This window comes from Phaseolus vulgaris, chromosome 11, assembly GCF_000499845.2.
Source record: "Phaseolus vulgaris cultivar G19833 chromosome 11, P. vulgaris v2.0, whole genome shotgun sequence".
NCBI classification, from domain to species: Eukaryota; Viridiplantae; Streptophyta; class Magnoliopsida; order Fabales; family Fabaceae; genus Phaseolus; species Phaseolus vulgaris.
In genome coordinates, this window is record NC_023749.2 from 51052478 (window position 1) to 51072001 (window position 19524).

The following is a 19524-nucleotide window of genomic DNA, read 5'->3' on the forward strand; positions in this document are numbered from 1 at the left end:
TACCAAACCCATAAGGTCTATTAGTATTTCCACCTCCCTACCTCAAGAAAAGTATTAATAGTTATGTTGATTCATCCAAAATCTGTTTATTCGGTTGCTCTTCCCACAATCCTGAATTGAGTTTTTAACACTTTGTGTAGAAAGTTATTTTACTTGCTATCCAAATAAAGTGTGCATATCATCGCTACTACATTTTTTCTCACCACCGTTAACATTCCACCTTCATTATAGATCTTACAATTGAGGTCATCTAATTATCCAATAGATGATATATTATTGTTCAAGTCCTACACATGTTATACTTCTTAAATTGTGCGAACAATACTGTCATACACTTTTATTTTGGTAGTATCAACTCCAACAATCTTTAAGACATGATCATTTCCCATAAACACGAATCCACATGAGATAGATTTATAAGTGTAAAACCAATCTTAATGTGAAGTCATGTGACAAGTGTCACTTGAATCCACTATCTACCTATCATATAAATGTTTTTCGTTAATTAGTGTTACACTCTCCAAAATATATCATTTTTTACAAATATTTTAAATTTCTTTCATTCTTCTATGCTATAATAAGTTGTTTCACAATTTTTAAATTTCATTTTCATGTAAGACAATTAGAAAATACGTAATCCTCATTGAAAACCAGTTTTAACAATTTTATTTAGATTTTTCTTAATTTTTTCACGTATACAATTATATTTTTTTTTCATATATCGGATGTGTTAAAAATTTGGATTCAAAAAAAGAGAATTTAAAATTTTAAAAATTGTAGGTTATATAGAGGAAAAAAAAGTCCAAAAAAAAAGGAGAAAAAATAAGGAAAATGAGGAAAGATCGTTTTAGAATGATTTTTTTTTTAAATTTAAAATTGTTAAGAAGTATATAATCTATTATAATATCCTTATCATATATTTTTAATTTATATTAATTTGTTTACTCTTATATTATCCTAAATTGTATAGTAAAAAAGTAAACAAATATGACTATTTTAATTAATATCATGATCTAAAAAAATCATTTTAATTTAAATATTTTATTTTGCTTAATTAGTATTTCAAATTAAGAAAAATTAAGTCTAATTAATAATTTTTTAGTGATTACCGTAACATTTGATTTTTTAAATTAAATATATGGACGAAAATATATATAGTTATTTTGTTTTTATATCTATTCTTGTTTTAAATCTCTAAAATATTAATAATTTATTTTATTGTAAAATTTATATAATTATAAATCTTTTATACGAAAATGTATTTATTTATTTCATTAAAATTTCATATTCCATCTATTTTGATTTAAATTTTGATAATATTTAATAAATATTTGACAACCATTTTACCTTATTGCCATCTAAATTTAAAATCATTAACACAATTTAAATGTGTGTATTTATTACATGTGATATTTTTTATATAGATTCTTACTAAAAACCATTTCTATAAATTAAAACAAAAATAATACAACTCATGTTACTACACTTGTATGCTAACAACCAAGAATATTTGAACAAAATATGTGAAGTTTGAATTTTGAGGGATAAAAAATCAAAATAAAATTAAATGAGTAAGAAAGAAGATATATTATATGTAATATTTTAAAGGAAATTAAAGGGAATAAAAAGAAAATCGAACAGTTAATGTTTGAATATTAATTAAAAATTTAATTATTATGAGTCAACAATTTATTATCGCTGACTTGACGACTGCAAATTTTGAAGGACATGTTAGTTTGGCGCCAAAAACTGGAGAGAGTAATTTTGAAGAGAAGAATCTGTTCTGTCAAAAAACACTCAAATCATGGGATCTTCCATAATCCTTCTATTTTCTTCTAATCTCTTCTAATTTCTTCAACGTTCATAATTCTTTCACAAATTCTTCTCCTTTCTTCTTCATAGCACTCTCTCTCAGTTAGGGTTTTCGCATTTTGCTTTCTCTTCTTCGCAATCATGGCCGCCACGCCTCCTTCCTTTTCCCCCTCTCGCACCACCTGCGCCTCTCTCCTCCGCGAATTGCAGGTTCTTCGCTCACTTCAGCCTTCACTGTTTTTAATCTTTTTAATTTATTTTTGATTAATTATTAAAAAAAAGGCACATTTTGTTGATATTGATGTAATGTTAGATAATTTAGCCTCTGTTTACCTTTATTTTATTTTTTTCATAGACTTAGCGTCTCTGACTAATCTAATCTGATTCGGTTAAAAGGGAAATAAAATTTGACTAAAGATTGTGCCACTGATGACTGTTTTCGACTGCTTGGCCTTGGACTACTCTGTTTCCGTTTTCAATTTGTATCTTTAATTATAAATCGGTGTTTTTAGAATTCCTTGCTATTTTTAATTTTAAATATATATTTTTGGTATTGTTTTTAGAGACTGTTTACTTTGAGAAAAATATCTGGTTTCATTTTATATCTTTACTTTAATCATAAAATTGGTGTGCTGTTTCAGTTTGATTAATGTTTGAAGTATTTGCATGAAAAAAGTTGATTTTTTTTACAAATCTTAAATATAGGAAACAAATTGAAAATAAAGTATCAATTTTGAATGATAGTGTTGAATGTAACTGTAAATTTTGGCGTGTGAATTAACTATTTTTATTGTTTTCGTAGGTGATATGGGATGAGATTGGGGAAAGTGACAATGATAGAGACAACATGCTTCTTCAACTAGAGCAAGAGTGTCTTGACATTTATCACCGGAGAGTTGAGGAGACGAGGAAGCACAAGGCTGACATGTATCAGTGGTTGGCAGATGCTGAAGCTCAAGCAACTAATCTTGTTTCTTCCCTTGGGGAATCTACCGTGCTCCCACGGGTAGGTTTGGTTAGGTTACTAGTCCATTTTGTGCTGTTGTAACTTGTAGTTTGTATCAGTTGTGATGTTGTGAACAGGAACCTGAATGTGTGCTATATGGTGTCTTCTGTTATCTTTTATGTATAGTCGTAATTGAAAATGTGTAACCTTGGCATATATTGAAGATCAACTATTTGGCTTTCTCATGTTGTTGAGATAGAAAGAGTATGCGGTCAACTCTGAATAATGGCTATACAGGAGGAGGCATCGGTGTTCCTGTTCGTATATTAATTTTTCGAAGTGAATTTCCACAAATGTGTTCTATTTTTCTAAAATTAAATTTCATGCAATTTTGAACTACTGGAGTTATTAAAGATTCAATAGGTGATTATTTCCTTCTCATTTTGGAACTATTTACTGCCATTTCTGCTTGATGTTTACAAGATCTTGTGTTTCTCTCTCTGGAGTTAGCGTCACACTATTGAATCAAAGAAGTGCCTATTCAACTAATTCTCTGCATTCGATAGGGGAAGGGAACTCTGAAGCAGCAAATAACTACCATTAGACCTGTCTTAGAGGATTTGAGGTCGAAGAAGGATGACAGAATCAAGGAATTTTTAAAGATAAAGTCCCAAATTTCTCAGATATGTGATGAAATAGCAGGTTGTGGACAGTTCAAAAGTGTCACAGATTCAGATGTTAATCAAAGTGATCTGACATCAAAGAAATTGGGGGAACTCAAGTCGCATCTACAGGAGCTTCAGAACGAAAAGGTTTTACCAAATTCATAATACAGTCAAGTAGCATTGATAGTTCCAGATATTTTACCTCATATTTGCTCAACATTGCTTCATTTTTCTCTTCAACCAGGCATTGCGCCAGCAGAAAGTGAAGAGTCATATCAGTACTATTAGTGAGCTTACAGAAGTAATGTCAATTGATTTTAGGAAGACATTAAATGAAATTCACCCAAGTCTGGACGATTCATTAAAAGGTACACTACAGAGCATCAGCAATGACACGCTTGCAAGATTAACTGGGGTTATTCATTCATTAAAGAGGGAGAAGCAACAAAGGCTTCAAAAGGTGACTTGTTCTGATCTAGATGAAATGGTGCAAATGAACTTGTACTTTTCTCTGCACCACTGCATGTGTATACATGTGCCGTACTGTTGCAACTAGCTTGTAATGAAGGTGTATCTTCTCAATCTTGGTTGATATACCTCAAATGATCACTCTAGTAGTTATCAGTAATCTCTGTTTAGTTCAAGTAGTTATCGGTATCTTACTTAGCTTTTACGTTTCTTAAATTGAAATATTTTTCATATGAAATAATTTGCCAGTTGCAGCCTGAAAGTTGTGTGTCAAGGTTTTGCCAGGGCTGTCAAGTGATTGAATAGAATATTACAAAACTGAACTTCTAATCACGAGTAATTAACTATGTTCTTTATTGTAATTGCACTATTTTCTCACTATTGAAGGTCAAGTTCTTTTTCTTTACTGAACAACATCATGAGTGATACCCAAGTTAATTTTGAATTTAGTTGAAATTACGGATTTGTATGGACAAGCTAGTGTGCTTTAATCTCCTACAAATGTGTTTCAAGTAAGCTTGGATTACAAGTCACTACCAATTATCCATGTAGCTAGTTAAATGGGGTGGGTTGTAGTTTATTTTATAGTTGTCATATGTTATTGTCCGAGTTTGGTATGTAAAATCATACATGTAATTTAAAACCTTAAAGCACAAGTTTATTTGTTTGTTTGCGCATGCTATAAATATTAAAACTCACTACTTGCTAGAACAACTTCTCAAACTGATCATAAAAATGACAAGAACCAATTCAACTTTTTAAATCTTTTAACTTATTTTGTCCAAATTAAAGGAGTTGACACTTAACTGCTGTAGTTTTTGTCTGTCTCTAATTTGCTTGAAGTAATTATAGTTAGGAAGGTTGCATAATTATTTTTATTTTCTCATATCATGCTTTGCCTTGGATGCAAATGGAACTTGGAGTTTGTTGTATCGCATAGTAAATCTTCATGTTTATAAAATGAAAATGAAATCAAAATTTCAGTTTACACAAATGTTATATAGGCCAGTAAATTAAACAATTTTGCTTTTCTTTACCATTGACGTTAGTAATTTTGTATAGCGGATTAGGTTTGCTTCCTTTTCTATTGCTTGGGTATCAAATTATGTAGTTGGATGGTATTATTGTTTGAATCCATTCAAGGGTATTGTTGTTATTGGTCAACCACTTTATTTCCAACAGGTTTTTGAACATTCATTCATTCATTCACTTTATTTATCTTTTCTGTAGATACAAGAGCTTGCTAAAATGCTGGTAGAGCTATGGGATCTCATGGAGACACCAACTGAAGAGCAAAAGGTGTTTAGTCATGTTACTCGATTAAGTTCAGCATCAGTGGATGAAGTGTCAACACATGGTTGCCTTTCGTCAGAAGTCATTGAGCAGGTGAAACTTTTTTTGACTTGAGCTTAGCATGTAATGTTCACTTCAATATTTGAGCATTCGTTGTTTGATGATTTACATTTTTCAGGTTGAAGGTGAAGTCCAGCGGTTAAATGTTGTCAAAGCCAGTAAGATGAAGGATTTGGTGTTTAAGAGGCAGAATGAGCTTGAAGCAATTTACAGAGGAGTTCACATGGATGTCGACAGTGAATCTGCAAGACAGATTTTGACTAGCCTCATTGAATCTGGTACCAATACTATCCTATTATCTCCTTCATACAGCCTATAGTATTTAGAACTTTTCCTTTCCTTTTCAAAACTATTTGTGGATGCTTATAAAGATTTCACTTAATTTTTCTAATCTTCCCTCTTAAATACTTTCGAAAAGTATTGTTGTATGTGTGTTCATAATATTTGGTTTTGTCTCTAATTTTTCCTTGTACACTTTTACGGCTTTGCAGGTAATATTGATCTCTCTGACTTGCTTCAAAACATGGATGGTCAAATAAGACAAGCCAAAGAGCAAGCTCTAAGCAGAAGAGATATCTTAGATAGGACAGAGAAATGGAAATTTGCAGCTGAGGAGGAAAAGTGGTTAGATGAATACGAAAGGGTAGATAACTTATTTTAAAAGTTTATGATTCATAAATAAGCCATAACTTAATGGGGTTGAATTTATTATCATGGAGAAGGATAGATGCTATTAAATATATTCAAATACTTTTTAGTGTTTTTGAACTATATCTATAGCTTAGTGTTACATACATACCAGTTGATTAGGCTGGATGATGACTGTGTCTTTTGGTTATTTTACTTAAAAGAGGGTAAAGTCAATCTAATGTCTTTCATATGCATGTAGGTCATTAAATTTAATGGTTGGTTACATGGCAATTTGATTGAGTTTCTTTGATGTTTTTAGAAACATATATCTGTTATCGAGTCCTCGTTTAGCGACTTAAGATTTTTGGTCGTCTATGCCATGGGTAGGATGTGATTTAATGTCATTTTGTTATTTTGAATTTGATAACATATGTTTGTATATCTAGTTGAACTGGTAAAGTGACACATCTTTGGATTGAATAAACAAAATCTAAACCAGTGTGAATGCATGCGGAGAATATCTAATTAGAATAAAATATCTTGTCGCAGGAAGCATGAAACATTTGCAGTATTGTTTCCAATTTTCTCCCTTGAATTTAATATGTGGAACTATGTACGAGTTGCGCATTTTTAGGGTGATGAAGCATAGCAATTACAGATGTTTTATACCTTAAATGTTTTATTTTATCTGCAATATGTTTAGATCTATTTGATAATTATTCATTAAGATAAGTTGGTCATTTGCAATTTGCATAGAGACTTGGAATTAGAATAATGTCATTTTCAGATTGTGTGATTACAAAATGATACCTAGCTGTTTTATTTATACTAATGACTCCTATTGTAATTAAACAGAAGAAAACATTACTTCCTCTTAGATAAAATCCCTAAATTTTTTGGTTAAAATTGTCCCTAAAATAACATAGATTTTGCAAATCTATTACGCATCATTCTCTACCATGATATTTGTGAATATTCTTATATATTATTTATCTTTTTCATATACACTTTTCAGGATGAAAATCGATATAGTGCTGTAAGAGGAGCTCACAAAAATTTGAAGCGCGCTGAAAAAGCTCGGATTCTTGTCAGCAAGCTACCATGTAAGTTGTCATACATTATAACAACTCATAATTTATAGCAGTTCCATGAATAACTGAGAGCATTAGCGAATATAGTTCGATTTTATGTTTACCTTTTGTCTTGTTTTACTTTACTAAGTGAAAGAAGTCACCAACATCAGATTACATCTGCACTAGAAATGCAATGCTCTTTAAACTTCAGAAGTTAGACACAATTGCTTGCTTGCTTTAGATGCATTTTTTTCATGAAAACTTGCTATATTATTTTTAAAAAACACTTTATAAACGTTTAGTTTTAGATTTCCTAAGAATCAGAGCATGAAAAAAATCATATTTTTTAATCTTAGAAGTTATTTAGAGTAATTTCTGGAAAAAACTGCAAGAGTTTTTTTATAAAATTCAAATGTAATTAGAAAATTAAGTTAGAAAAATATTTTTCTTTTGTATAAAAGAAAGCACCGAATTGACGTTATAGTTTTTTAAGATATATAATTGTTTAATTTGGAACAAGAATGAAATTTCAGTTAATCAATAAAAACTTCAGTTTTAAGCTCACAAGCTGGCTGATTAGTGTAATTAGGTGATTATCAATAAATGATTGAAATATTCTTCATGCTAATTTCCTCACTGGTTAACACTATATTTCGAGAATTTTGAGCAGCTACTGTTGAGAATTTGACTGCTAAAGTAAAAGCGTGGGAAATGGAAAAAGGAATACCTTTTTTGTATGAAAAGGTAGTGATTTATATTTTATATTTTTTATTGTGATAATTGCATAAATTTTTCAAGTTCCATCTTTAAATGCATTTGTTTTCAGATACCATTATTACATAGCTTGGATGAATATATTGTACAACGCCAACTCAGAGAAGAAGAGAAGCGCAAATATCGGGTATATCTTCTTCTCAATACCACTGATATGGATCGTGTTACTGCTGATCTTGATATTTGCTTATTGCTAATTCTATTTATTGTCTATCATTGTATAAAGAGATAGGATATTTAAAATAAGATATGAAAAGAAAGAAACAAAACCGAAGAAATAGCGAGTCTAAGTCTTGCCAAGTGAAATAAAAAAATAAACATGTAGAGGAGAAACCACTCTTTTATTTTATTTTAAGTAAATAAGTAAATTTTTCTCTCTTGGATCGGATTCAAATTTAAATCAGTGGCTTCATCTATCTTTTGGATCAGGTTGTAACAAAGATAAACCTGTTACTTACCCCTAATTTGAATGACTAGTGATTGTTTTCATCAACTTTAAACCCTTTGATACACGTAAACTTATTTTGGCTTACATAACAGGAGCAGAAACGGCTACAAGAACAAGCAGCTGTAGAGCAAGAGGCACTTTTTGGATCAAGGTCTGCAACAAAGAAGCCTCTGTGTCAGAGCAACAATGCCAACACCATGGCAGGGACACCAACCGCCCGTAGACTGCTGGCTTCCTCCGGACGCCATGGAACCCCAGGAGGAAAGGAACGCAGAGAAAGTGGCAGAGTGAACAACATAATTCCAGTGAACTATGTTGCCCTTCCAAAAGATAATTCTGTTTCTAGGGGCAATTGATGTTGCCCTCTAATTTCACTCTTGTATATCAGTAAACTAATTCAGCTTTGTAAATGTGCTTATTATACAAAAGCTCCATGTTTCCTTCCGAAATATTATACAAAAGCTTTACTTTCAACACTAGAGGTTGATCTTACATCTTTTATCAATTGTAAATTGGTATATGACTAAGAACTGACCTATTCTAGGTTTGATTAAAATTGATTGTACAAGCCATGGATGGGCTAACGAGAATGCAAATATACAAGAAATCATCCTTTGCTCTTTCATCTGTGTAGTTGTCTGATTTGATTATTCAGTGCAGGTTTGAGAAGAAAATATACTTGTAATCAATAATTTAGAATTGTGATTAAACTATATATATACATAAAATAAAATTTAAAATTTATTATATCTTAACTGTTAAATTTTAGTGATTGAAAAATGTTTTTATCTTTAAAATATAGTCATATTTTTGTTTTGTTTTTGGCATTAAGTAATTGTCTGACTTTTGGGTTTTAAAAAACTTTTTATTGATAAAAATGATCTACATAGGAAGGAATGATTAAAATGTTAAGAATTAACATAAGAAAAAAGTATAATTCATTTATTATTTGGACAATAGCTCAACTTTGAGTGGTTTAGTGAAGTATCTACAACTTATTTTTTATTTGGACAATATTGATTTATAATTCATTCTCTTCAACACACTCTCCTTTATGCTTTGATATAATTTTGATAATAGTGGAACATTATATCAACTAAATAAAACTCAACCTCATGAAAGAATGGAATAAGGAAGAGAAATTTCTTAAAACTTTCATTCAATAACTCATTGTTGTTGTTACTATATATTCATCACAATACCTTTATTTAGGTTCCACAATAATACATTAAATAACAATAACAATAATAAATAAATAAACTATAATTACTACTTGAATGGAAAGGAAACTCACAAAATTAGGTAACTTTGTATATGCAAAGACTTTGTAAAACTTAATTAATTTCTATCAAAATCAAACTCTTCTCTTTTATTAGTTCCTTCTATCCAAGATGTTCACTACTTTGTTTCCTTTATTTTATTTGCACAGAAGCTCAAAAGGTTCTCTGAACAGAAACTGATTATGAAAGAAAATTTTATGTTATGTTATATATTATGTATTATTTGTTATGCACTTGAATGCAACAAACAAGGTCACTTTAACAGTAAAATAGAGGAAAGAAAAGAAGAAAACACTCTTGTTCACATTCCAAATTGGTTAAGCCTTTCTTTCCCTCTTAATTATCTTGAGGGAGACTCTTGAACAGACAAGGTTATTACAATTGAAGAGAACTTGATATTGATGGGTTCTTCTTTCTCAACACACTTTTCTTCACTAAAGTTATCTCTGGCATCAAACAGCTCTTCTATCACTGAACTTTCAGCATCTGGCAAGGGAATTTCATCTGCCACTTTACTCTCTATTTGTTCTTTGTGCTTTCCCCACAGAACTGAGTATAAACCTATAACAATTAAGATGGCACCAATCACACTGCAACCACCAGAAAAAAAAAAATCAAAACCTTGTTAGTTTGAATGAATACACTTGCCTTTTATTTAGATAAACAAAACTGATATCAATTTTACTGTCATGTCTGTTTTTTGAGCTATACTAAATTGGTGATAAACTATACCAGACCATATCAATGTTATTACTATATCATTATATATATATATATATATAGGTAGAAAAGGGAAATAGAAATTTACCCTCCAAGATAAATTTTTTCTGCAAGGATAAAGTAACCCATGATAGCAGAAATGATCATCATTAAAGGGCTAAAGGAAGTTGCAAAGACTGGTCCTTTCTTCTTAATTACAAGTCCTTGCACATAGTATGATATGCTTGATGAAACAATCCCCTAATTAAAGTACAAGACAAAAAAAAAATTACATTTTTTATCAGCAAAAAATTAATTAATGGAACACTATTTCAACCATTATAAAAAATATACAAATTACATGTTTTATAAATTGAAAAAACCCCCAAAAGAATCCTTTTGTAATATAATTAAGAATTAATTATATTTTTAATTCTTGAATACTGAACATAAGGGATTCAAATGACTTAGTGAAAACTGTTTTTTGATGATTAAAAGAAATTAAAACCTGTTATTTTAAACTTGAAAATAAAATGATATATTTTCTACTAGGAACTTAAAACTTTTGATTGACTCCAAATTTAAAAAACTTAAATACAATAAAGTAAAGGCTAGTTAATTCATGGAAGAAATTTTTTTTAGAATAATATTCTTACTGAATATGCAGCAGTAAGTAAGTTTATATCCCATCCAATTTTCCAAACAGAAGGGTTGTGTTCAAGAACACAAGTAACAACAGTAGCTTGAACAGTGCCTATAAGACACACAAGTGAAGTTAGGGTTAGCTGATGATTCTTGTATGTCTGTATAGCTTTTGCCTGTCCAATACCATAAAAATCAATGTCAATTATCTGTTAAATATTTTTTACCATTTTGTTTTTTCCTTTTGAGTGTTATAATACTTACTTGTAAAATGAAGAGGGAAGCCCAAGCAAAGGTGGAAATGATAAGGAAAAAGCACCCTAATAACCAATCTTTGTCCAATGATTCATTGGCTTTATAGTGAGCATGTTTGAACCAAACTGTCTCTACAGTAGGACCTCTGTATAAGGTCATTAGCATAGCCCCTGCAACTGTCACTAAAGTTCCCACTATCTTTGCTATGCTACTCACTTCCTTTATGTTTATCTTCTCCATCCTTTTCACATATGTATCCATCCACAATAAAACAAAAGCAATTAACACCTTAAAGATAAAAAAAAAAAACTTAAATCACGAAATAGAAACCAATTTTAAAGACAAAAAATAATTAGTTGCGTGACTAAATTAGAGAACATTTTAAAAACTAAAAAAAAAATTGGTTTCTAAATTAGTTTCTATTATTGTTAAATGGTTTCTAAATTGGTATTTAATTAGATATCAATGTTTTTGCTACCAAATTTAGAATCTAAATAATTGGTAGTTAAAACCTTGGTAGCTAATTAGATATCAATTTAGAAACTATTTAACAGTAATATAAACTAATTTATAAACCAAATTATTTTTTAGTCTCTGAAATCTGAAATGGTCTATAATTTTGTCACTATAAAAACTAATTATTTTTAGTCTATAAAATTGGTTTTTATTTTATGATTTTATTGTAGTGTCAGTTCTTCTCATCATCATCTTTTTATTTTAAAAAATAACATCTTTCCTAAAAGAAATTAACAATTAAGACACTATTAATTAAATATAGTACTTAAAAGTATAAGTTAATTAATAGTCATGCATTGCCATCATAATTTTTTTACACTTTCAATCAATAAAAGAAATACAGTAAATATAATTTCAAAAGTAGTTAACTATTTTACATAGTATATATATAACACAATAATGATATACTAATATTTAAAAATGTGAAGAAACTAAATATATTTTACTATTTGTGGTCATGTATTATACTTTCTAATTAGAGACTAATAATAAAATTTAGGGTTTGATTATTACCGGCAGAACAATGCTATCACAAAAGTCATAGCTGGAAGCATGTTGCTCATTGCACATGAGAAAGTTGGGGATGTGAGTTTCAACCCAGCATAAAATAAATTTTGATCAATCACTGGCCTGTTTCATTAATCCAACACAAATTTTCATATCAATACATGCAAATTCTGATTCTATATATATTAACCATGCTATAATGTAAAACTTGTTCGTGCATTTGAACACTAACCCTAGAAGAGCTAGGATAAAAATTTGCATGAAAATTGGGAATGTTATCTTCGGTTGATGTTTCCTGTAAAATAAAACAATGAATTAACATTATCTATCAATGTTAGATTAAGAAAAATATGTGTGAAAATGATGACTTAGAGAAATTATTAGGTAGGGTGATTTTAGTTTGTTGTTTCATACATATGTGAATATGGGTGTATTTTTTTTTTTTATTTCTCTCTAAAATTATTGCAAATGAAAGTGAGATATTGATTATGCATAATATCTTTTAATAAATTTTTATTTAGCTTATTAAAAAATGTTTAAAATTAAAAAGTTGAAGTAAATTCATTTAATTTTTTTATCGACAATAAATAAATTAAATTACTTGAAGTATATGAAGATATTCCAACCTCAATACAAAAGCACAATCATAATCATTAAGATCAAAACTAGAAAAATAACATTTTTTCAAAAAATCTACTCCTACCCTTAACTAATCAAAGTTTATTACTCTAACCTAACCTTATAAACACAATTTTTTTTATCGACAAGAAAACTTACCAACACCGTAACTAAATATACATCTATACTTATAAATGGAACAAATTTACTATCATAACTTCGATTACAATTCACATATATAAGAATTTAAAAAAAACTATATAAGCATGATATAAACTATGGAAGTTTATTTAGTGATTCAAGATTACCTTTCTTTGATAACTAGAATATATGATTATACAAACCTCTCAAAAATGAATGCAAAAGGAGCTATGGCGATGGTAGCAAAAGCATGACGATAAACCACAAGAACATAGTGACTCATGCCTTGGTTGAGAGAAATCTTAGTAATAATAGTCATGCCAGCATAACCAAACTGTAAAGAAATCATAGCCAAGTAGGGTTTTGAGCTTCGAAAGAACTTTGAACAACCTTCCATGGCCATTTTTTCCTCCTTCTAGAGCAATTAAAGAGGAAGAACACTTGAAGAAGGTTGTGTTACTTCCTAAGATATAGTCATGGAGAAATCAAATGGTATAATCCAACCACTAATTAATTTATACCAATCAAGAATAAAATGATTTCATATCATATGCATTTTTTTTTCTTATGAAAAGGGTGTGATTTTCTTTTAAATTTTATCAAAATAGATAGGTTTTATTTTTTTAATAACAAACTCAAATTGTATTTGTACATAATGTATATTTTTTAAATGAAATTAAACATATGAAGGAATACAATTTTAGTAGAGATTTTTTGTGAATTGAAATAGTGTTTGAGGTGGCTATTTCAAATTATTTAAAAATATTAAGTATTAAATGTTGCTTGCAATGGTTTTTCAAATTTTTAATAATTGTGTTTTTCACAAGCCTGGTTTTTAATATTAAATGTTGTTTCATGCCTTTCATAAATATGAATCACGATTTATATTTAATATCTTTCATGCCTTTCATAATTTTTATTACATGACCAACACTAAGACTGACATTAGTGTTAAAAAACTTTAAGATTAATTTAATCTAACATCCACTTAGCCCACTCTAACTCTTTTAAAATTATTTATTTATTTAAGGGCAATATTAATTATATCAACGTTAAGACAGCTATATATAATAAATATCATAATAGTATTTAAATCTATTGTTCCTATGGTTGATGCTTAAAATGAATATTTTATTAAATACATGCATTTCATTTTAAGTCTGCTTTTTACGATAATGAAATATATAATAAAAATACAAAATAAAAATGCATACATATTTATTTCAATTACGACCAGATGTGAGAAATTTTTGGGTTTATTTGAAGAAAGATTAACTATTTTTTATTTTTAAATTAAAATACCATAACTAAACTGGTATAATAACATGAAGTAAAATCCATAGTAAATGTTACCTTGTGATTTTTTACATGGTTTTGTGGTGAGATGTGGGTAAGGGATTTTGATTTATATTTGTATTTGTATTGTGATTTGTATGTGTTTGTAGTCTTTTTTGATTGTATTAGAATTTGTATTATTTAAATTAAAGACGGATTGTTTAAACTTAGATAGGGTAGTAGGAGTTTTTTTTTTGTGGGTTAGCCATTCATTTCATTTGAGGTTTGGTTTGGAGGTTAATAGAATCTGAAGAATGTTGGTCAGAGAATGTTAGGTTTGACAATTCTATATATAAGGATTGAAACACTGTTGAAATGTCTATATAAAGATTGGAACATTAATTCCTGAAGTGTTTCAATTTATTTTATTTATTTTTTACTGATAAAAAAAATAATACAACCAATTAGAAGGAGTAGTATTATTTTTTTTCAACCAAACATATATATATATACAATGAAGTAAAAGAAGGTAGCATGCCATAAATTGTGTGTGCACTTGATTTTAGAAAGGGTTTTTCTCATCTTAGCTTGAACCAAGTTCATAGATATTTGTTGGTTGAGTTAAAGTGTCATACTAATCCAATTTTGTGGAATGTAAATTTGAAGAAAGGCCTCCTAAGACTATCGCTCATCAACCGTAAGATTATATCTGATTTTTTATTTATTTCTGATATTAAGTTTTTGGTGTTAATATCTGATGTGAAATATATCTTTTCACTAGTGAAAGCAATTTTTAAATTATAGGCAAAACAATATTTCTATCTTAAAAGAAGAAAAAAACAAGAGTGAATGGAATCTGTATAATAGAGGCATGAGAAGAGAGAAGCTTTATGTTTCTGTTTTCTGATTCCACAGGCAAGTTGAAATAGCCACAAAATATGGCACAAACAAGACCCTCTTTATATAATGGAATCTATATATTATATATTATTGGTTAAATTAATATGTCACAAACAAGACCCTTCTCATAGCAACAAAAAAGAAAAAGAAAAAGAAAAAAATTGCTAAAAAGGGTGATAAAAACATTGCTTAAGCCTTTCCCTCTTGATTGTCTTTGGTGATAGCCTCTCTAACAGGCATGGTTATTACAACTGAGGAGGGCTTGTTATTGTTGGAGTCTCTTTTCTCACCACATTTTTCTTCACTAAAATCATTTAGCCCTGCAATCACAGAACTTTGAGCACCCTTTAAGGGAATTTCATCTGCCACTTTACTCTCTATTTGTTCTTTGTGCTTTCCCCACAGAACTGAGTATAAACCTATGACAATTAAGATGGCACCAATCACACTGCAACCACAGAAGGAAAAAACAACCTTTAGTTAGCTGAAATGCATGAACTGTTATTTACTTGCAAGGAGAAGGGGAAATAGAAATTTACCCTCCAAGATAAATTTGTTCTGCAAGGAGAAAGGAACCCATGATGGCAACAATGATCATCATTAAAGGGCTAAAGGCAGTGGCAAAGACAGGTCCTTTCTTCTTAATTACCAGTCCTTGTACATAGTATGATATGCTTGATGTCACAATCCCCTAATAAAAAAAAATGTATTGTGTTAATAGATTGAAAAAGAAAAAAACTTCCTTAATATTATATTAAAAAGAGAATTTTAAGTTTAACTCAATTTATTGGTGTATAATACTATAAGAAAATTATTGAATATAAACTAATTTTAAAAAAAAATAATTAGTTGTTATAGTGAGTAAAATAATTTTTGGTTTCTAAATTAATTGGTAGTAAAAATCTTGATAGCTATTTAGAAACTATTTAACAATAATAGAAACTAATTTAGAAACCAAAATTTTTTTAGTCTCTAAAATAGTTTTTAATTTAGTCACTATAGCAATTAATTATTTTTGATCTCTAAAATTGGTTTCTATTCAATGATTTTCTTATAATGTAAGGTGAGGTTAACCCACTTATACTCTAATCTCTATTTAATGTGGGATATCTCTCACACCGAGACCTGTCAACTAGTACGTGAGACCATATATTTACGAGTGATCCGAGTGGATGACCTAATAAGTCCAATAAATTCTCGTTATTATGTATTTCGAATGACTCTAATACCATATTCAAAAGTGGACTTTTAAATCTAACTGAATTTTATAAAATCGTCTTATAAGATGAGGTTTACACCCACTTATATAGTATACAATATTTTAATTTTTAGTTAATGTGAGATCTCACATAAAGATACTTTACCTTTTTAAAATATAGAATAAATTTGATTTTGGCTCAAATAGAAAAATTAAAGTAGAATCTTAATCTTTAAGCACTGAGTTTAAGGCACTAAAGTATAATTTCTAAAGCTGTTTTTAATTTCTAATTTAAATTTAACATTAACTAATGAAAGAGAAAGTTCTTGTGTGAATTCTTACAGCATATGCAGCAGCAAGTAAGTTCATATCCCAGCCAATTCTCCAAACAGAAGGGTTGTGTTCAACAACAAAAGTAACAGCAATAGCTTGAATAGTGCCAATAAAGCACACAAGTGAAGTGAGGCTTAGCTGATGATTCTTGTAGGTTTGTATAGCTTTTGCCTGTCCAATAGCACCAAAATAAATGTCAATTATTTGTGTCACATCACCAAAAGAACACTAAAAGCTAGAGAGACACACAAAAGTTAGCACATTTTTTTCCCTTTTTATTTGTTGTTTCTTACTTGTAAAACAAAGAGGGAAGCCCAAGCAAGGGTGGCAATAATGAGAAAGATGCATCCTAGGAACCAATCTTTGTCCAATGATCCTGTGGTGCTTGTTCCATTGCCTTTATTTTGAGGATGTTTTGCCCAAACCATCTCCACTATAGGACCTCTGTATAAGGTCATTAGCATAGCCCCTGCAACTGTCACTAAAGTTCCCACTACCTTTGCTATGCATCTCACTTGCTTCATGTTTATCTTCTCCATCCTTTTTCACATATACATAATGAAAAAAAAAAAATTAGCACAACCCTTTTTACTAGATTAAAAGAAATGAGCACTACAAGAAAATCATGAAACAGAAACCAATTTTTAGAGACAAAAAATAATTAATTGTTATAATAACTAAATTATAGACTATTTTAGAGACTAAAATATTTTTGGTTTTTAAATTAGTTTCTAAATTGATATCTAATTAGCAACTAAGGTTTTTACTACCAAATTTAGAAACTAAATAATTGGTAGTTTTCCTTTCTCATTCTTTTCATTTAGAAAAAAGAACATCTTCCCTAGAAAAAAATTAAAAAATTGAGAAAGAGGATATTATTTTCACCTAGAGTAAAATATTTTTAAATGCCCTATTTTATCCTTCAAAATGTAAATTAAAATACTTTCTTAGTTTCTATATTTAGTAAAAATTATATATTTTAAACTTCTCAACTCATAAAGAAATAGAAACATGCTATTAATTAAAATATAGGAATTAAAGAAAACTAATTAACAGTCTATGCAGTGTCAGTGTAAATTGTTTACAGTATCAATCAATGTGAATTTTTATCACAGTAATTAATTTATGATTAGATAACAATATAAAACTACTTTACATTGTCAGTATACGACATATTTTCTCAATATAGTGAATTTTATTGAGACTAATACTGATATTTTAAAATATTTATGTTTTACTATTTTTTGTTATGTGCTATTTTCCAGTTAGAAACCATTAAAAATAATTTAGGGTTTTGATTAATTTACCTGCAAAAGACTGCCATCACAAAAGTCATAGCAGGAAGCATGTTGCTCATTGCACATGAGAAGGTTGGGGATGTGAGCTTCAACCCAGCATAGTAGAAGTTTTGATCAATCACAGGCCTGTGTTATTAATCCAAAAAAAAATATTCATATTAATACATGCAAATTCCAATTCTATGTATTAACCATGCTAATATATATATATATATATATATATATATATATATATATATATATATATATATATATAACTTGTTATTGCATTTGAACACTAACCCAAGAAGAGCTAGGATAAAAATTTGCATGAAAATTGGGAATGTTATCTTCGGTTGACCTTTCCTGAAAAATTAAACAATGAATAAACATTATTTTACAAAGTAAGATCAATCAACAAAAATAAATCAAAATTCAAAGTTATGATAGAGAAATTATTAGGTAAAATTAACTCCATGTTACTTTTTTTTTCTGGATAAAAACTAGTAAAATATTCGTCAATGTTGAATTACGTTTTCCAATTTTATTTTTTTTTATTTGCTTACCTAAAAAAATTAAACATACATTTTAGGTACCTTAAAATTTAAACATATTAATTATATCACCAGTAGTAACAAACCCCAGTTGGAAATTTTATCACATTCTTAATATTCTGTTAGCTATAAATTTAATCAAAACCCTTTTTAATTATAAAGTTTATAAGTTGAAATTATCATCTACATTATCATTATTATTAACATCATTGAAAAGATATTTAAATTTTAGAAAGACTAAAGTATTTAAAAATTTACATAATGTTAAAAAATAGTTGGGAATATATATAAATACACAGTGATTCAAAATCACGTAATGATTTGTGCAGAATGCATGTTTAATTATGACTAACCTTTCAAAAATAAAAGCAAAAGGAGCTATAACAGCAGTTGCGAAAGCGTGACGATAAACCACAAGAACATAGTGGCTCATGCCTTGGTTGAGAGAAACCTTTGTGATGATGTTCATGCCAGCATAGCCAAACTGCAAAGAGATCATAGCCAAGTAGGGTTTTGAGCTTGCAAAGAACTTTGCAGAACCTCCAAGCTTTTCAGTGGCCATTTTTCTCCTCGAGAACTTCTGAGTAACTAGTAATATTCTGCAGAGAAATTGAAGAGGAAGAACACTTGAAGAAGGGTTGTGTTGCTTCCTAAGAAATATCAAGGGTAGTGTCCAACTATTTATACCAAGGAATCAAAGGGTTTCGTCACGTAAATGTGCATTGCAAGATGAGTCTCTTTTTTTTTTTTTGTGGGGCTTAGGGATATTGCAATGGGGGGCAGCACGACAATGCATATATAAATGACTAGGTGGACATGGATATTCAAACAAACATGAACAAGTAATATGATAATGGAATCAAAAGTGATTATATAAAGTAGGCTTTGAGTATTATAACAAAGTTCACTTTATTATTTTTCTTTTCTCTACCTAATTCATGTATATCCCCACTATTCTAGCAGGATTATTTCCCAATATAATAAATAAGCTAATCAATAATTGGTTTTAACTTTTATACAATATCATGAAAATTTGTAACATATATGCATGTTGGTTCTTTAAAGTTTGAGTATATACCAACGATGAATTTAAAGTTGTTTCCACCTTAACATATATTGTTATTATATGTAAATGATAAATTGGTATCATAGTTGTTTCC

At 29.0% G+C, this 19524-nt stretch overlaps 3 protein-coding genes across 3 annotated transcripts; 1 reads left to right on the forward strand and 2 right to left on the reverse strand.

Annotated features, from left to right (window-relative positions):
- Positions 1-1711: 1711 nt before the first annotated feature.
- LOC137831111 (65-kDa microtubule-associated protein 5) lies at positions 1712-8794 on the forward strand. The gene is made up of 11 exons (XM_068638650.1): positions 1712-2022; positions 2615-2818; positions 3325-3570; positions 3668-3883; positions 5122-5277; positions 5363-5522; positions 5736-5887; positions 6890-6977; positions 7618-7691; positions 7774-7848; positions 8262-8794. Exons 1-11 carry the CDS (start codon positions 1954-1956, stop codon positions 8523-8525), a joined length of 1704 nt encoding a protein of 567 aa, XP_068494751.1. The 5' UTR covers positions 1712-1953; the 3' UTR covers positions 8526-8794.
- Positions 8795-9789: 995 nt separating this feature from the next.
- On the reverse strand, positions 9790-13230 carry LOC137825447 (WAT1-related protein At5g07050-like). Its single transcript, XM_068631115.1, has 7 exons — positions 13031-13230; positions 12301-12363; positions 12075-12191; positions 11055-11286; positions 10805-10966; positions 10258-10409; positions 9790-10039 (listed from the first exon to the last, which is right to left on the reverse strand). The coding sequence occupies exons 1-7, from the start codon at positions 13228-13230 to the stop codon at positions 9790-9792; spliced, it is 1176 nt and encodes a 391-aa protein (XP_068487216.1).
- A 1830-nt stretch (positions 13231-15060) lies between these two features.
- On the reverse strand, positions 15061-19135 carry LOC137827809 (WAT1-related protein At5g07050-like). The gene is made up of 7 exons (XM_068634149.1): positions 18718-19135; positions 18114-18176; positions 17841-17957; positions 16827-17073; positions 16543-16704; positions 15542-15693; positions 15061-15450 (listed from the first exon to the last, which is right to left on the reverse strand). Exons 1-7 carry the CDS (start codon positions 18924-18926, stop codon positions 15192-15194), a joined length of 1209 nt encoding a protein of 402 aa, XP_068490250.1. The 5' UTR covers positions 18927-19135; the 3' UTR covers positions 15061-15191.
- Positions 19136-19524: the final 389 nt, after the last annotated feature.

What these genes read in the sequence shown, in the direction of transcription:
- LOC137825447 (XM_068631115.1), bottom strand. Translation starts at nt 13,230, where the DNA reads ATGGCCATGGAAGGTTGTTCAAAGTTCTTTCGAAGCTCAAAACCCTAC. An exon ending in TTTATCCTAGCTCTTCTAGG is followed by an intron (nt 12,192 to 12,300) that starts GTTAGTGTTCAA and finishes TTAATGAAACAG; the next exon opens with GCCAGTGATTGATCAAAATT. An exon ending in CTTCCCTCTTCATTTTACAA is followed by an intron (nt 10,967 to 11,054) that starts GTAAGTATTATA and finishes GGTATTGGACAG; the next exon opens with GCAAAAGCTATACAGACATA.
- LOC137831111 (XM_068638650.1), top strand. Translation starts at nt 1,954, where the DNA reads ATGGCCGCCACGCCTCCTTCCTTTTCCCCCTCTCGCACCACCTGCGCC. An exon ending in AATCTACCGTGCTCCCACGG is followed by an intron (nt 2,819 to 3,324) that starts GTAGGTTTGGTT and finishes TGCATTCGATAG; the next exon opens with GGGAAGGGAACTCTGAAGCA. An exon ending in GGTTAGATGAATACGAAAGG is followed by an intron (nt 5,888 to 6,889) that starts GTAGATAACTTA and finishes TACACTTTTCAG; the next exon opens with GATGAAAATCGATATAGTGC.
- LOC137827809 (XM_068634149.1), bottom strand. Translation starts at nt 18,926, where the DNA reads ATGGCCACTGAAAAGCTTGGAGGTTCTGCAAAGTTCTTTGCAAGCTCA. An exon ending in TTTGCTTTTATTTTTGAAAG is followed by an intron (nt 18,177 to 18,717) that starts GTTAGTCATAAT and finishes TTAATTTTTCAG; the next exon opens with GAAAGGTCAACCGAAGATAA. An exon ending in TTTATCCTAGCTCTTCTTGG is followed by an intron (nt 17,958 to 18,113) that starts GTTAGTGTTCAA and finishes TTAATAACACAG; the next exon opens with GCCTGTGATTGATCAAAACT.